General features: G+C 46.5%; 1 protein-coding gene across 1 annotated transcript in view; it reads left to right on the forward strand.

Moving 5' to 3' along the window:
- SNX4 (sorting nexin 4) overlaps positions 1-2,282 on the forward strand; it is a 61,526-nt gene that overhangs the window by 46,149 nt on the left and 13,095 nt on the right. Inside the window, exon 10 of the mRNA XM_019522556.1 lies at positions 1,729-1,818. Coding sequence (XP_019378101.1) covers positions 1,729-1,818 — 90 coding nt within the window. The remainder of the gene's footprint in view (positions 1-1,728; positions 1,819-2,282) is intronic.

Below are 2,282 nucleotides of genomic sequence, written 5' to 3' on the forward strand. Positions count from 1 at the left end.
ACCCCTGCATATAAGGATTTGATGACCCAGTCATAAAAGGCACCAGGTTGGTTTGACAGGACCTACCGCTAATGAACCCGTGTTGGTTGCCCCTAAGCGTAATCTCCCCTGCTGGCCCCTTGTGGACATGTGCCAGGATAACTCTCTCAAAAGGCTTGCCCAGGACTGAGGTAAGACTAATTGGCCTATAGTTTCCCGGGTTCTTCTTCCTCCCTTTTTTGAAGATGGGAACCACGTTGGCCCTCTTCCAGTCCTCTGGCACCACACCAGAGCACCACAAGTGCTCATAGAGCTGTGCCAGGGGTCCCGCAATGACCTCACCTAATTCCCTCAGCACTCGGGGGTGGATATCGTCCGGACCAGCTGATTTGAATACCTCCAGTCCTTCCAGAAGTTCCCTAACTAGTTCCTCACTAACCGTTGGCCTAGGTGCGCCTCCCCTGGGGCTTAAGGGGGGCCCCGAGGGCAGGGGTGGCTGTTCCAGTCCCTGCTCAGAAAAATGGAGGCAAAGAAATTGTTAAATAAGTTAGCTTTTTCGTCTGGTGTGACAACCATGATGACCAGATTTCCTAATGTGTCTTGCATGGGCCCCATGTTACCTGGTACCTTCTTTTTGCCCCGTATGTATTTTTTAAAAAAGGACTTCATTGTCCTTGATCTGGGAAGCTAGTCCCAGTTCCATCTCCACCTTGGCCCTCCTGACCCCCCTGCCCCCATCCCTGAGCAACTGCAGTATAGTCCTCCCTGGTGATGGCCCCTCCCTGCCATTGGGTATGCGCCTCCCTTTTAGCTAGGAGACATTCCATTTATTTATTTAGTTTTAGCTAGGAGACTTTCATTGTCCATCTCTGCAGTACTGCAGCCTTGTGAGTCCCTCCCCACTTTGCATTTGTGCCTTTCAGCATATGCTGCCAAATCGGCTATTTGAGGAATGAAGGGTTTGTCCACCCTGTATCTCTGGCACTGCCAATCCCCCACTCACATGTGTTAAAACTAAATATGCAGCAGTGAAGCTGCTCCAGGGCACACCCAAAGTTGTTCTCGGCCTCTGCAAGCAGGCCAGAGACGGTGGGATACAGGGTCATTTCTAAAGCCGCTTCACCGCCGCAAGTTGACCCTAGGTGAGTGGAGTGTGCCCAAGAGTGGATGGCCCTGGCAGTGCTGGGAATGCACTGTAGACATACCTCGAAGGACCTGAATCCTGAATAGTGAGGTACAGCATTAGACTCCATTGTTTCAATGACCACGGACTGGATAATGAGGCCATGTGAAATTTCCTTTTGACATATTGTTCCTGTGGTGTGCTAGAAGGTGTGAAATTCATTTCTCTAAACCTTAGAAATGCCGTTCATCTTACAGAATTTTTTTGTACTTTGCTGCTGCCTGTTGGAAATCACTGAAAAGAAGGAATGCATTATGTTTGGGGGGCGGGGGGTTCCCCTCTCTTCCTGTAATAAAAACTGCCTCATCTTCAGCAGGAAACTTCTGACTGGTGAACAATTTATCACTTTGTATTGTAGTAACATCTTAAACAGCCCCACTGGAGTGCTTATATTAACTGTTCAGGGTAAAAATGCACCTTTTTTTGAATCAAACAATAAAAAGCACTCTAAGGTTATGATCCTGCCAACAAATGGGGAGGAGGGGGGGCAGGATGTGCATGTGTGCAGCTATGCATAAAGCCAAACCAGTGGGCTTCACTTTTAACCAAAAGTTGTGCTTTACCAGATATTCTTCTTCTATTGATGACATATTAGAAGAGGAAGAGCATTATGCTGATCAACTAAAGGAATATCTCTTCTATGCTGAAGCATTGCGGTATGTATCTTGACATCCAGTTCTCTCTTTCTGTTATTGAAATGACATGCTTCTGCAGAGTTCAGTCTGTCATTGGACCCTTTACAACTGTTATGCTAAAGAAAATGTCAACATGTTCACTTTGTGAAGAGTACAGATGCCTTGCATTTTTTTTAACTTACTTTCACCTTTTGATTACTCTGTAAAGCAGTTAGAGCTGAACACAGCTAAAGTGGTAAGTACTTGAATGGGAACCTTCATGTCCATCCCAGGATTAGTGTTGTGTGTCTGCTGGACCATGCTCTTCCCTCCGAATTGGAAGTAATCGGTGTCACAGGGTACATTCTTGCTGGAATACTTTTTTTCAGGAGCTTACACTTTTATGGGTACTCAGTTTTCTGTGGTATGTTGTTTTTGAACCGTCCTGAACACCTAGTTGAAGTCGAGGCCTCCTGTTTGCCCTAAAATAGTGCCATTACTGTGGA

This window comes from Gavialis gangeticus, unplaced genomic scaffold (assembly GCF_001723915.1).
Source record: "Gavialis gangeticus isolate Ggan-Ray unplaced genomic scaffold, GavGan_comp1, whole genome shotgun sequence".
Taxonomy (NCBI): Eukaryota; Metazoa; Chordata; order Crocodylia; family Gavialidae; genus Gavialis; species Gavialis gangeticus.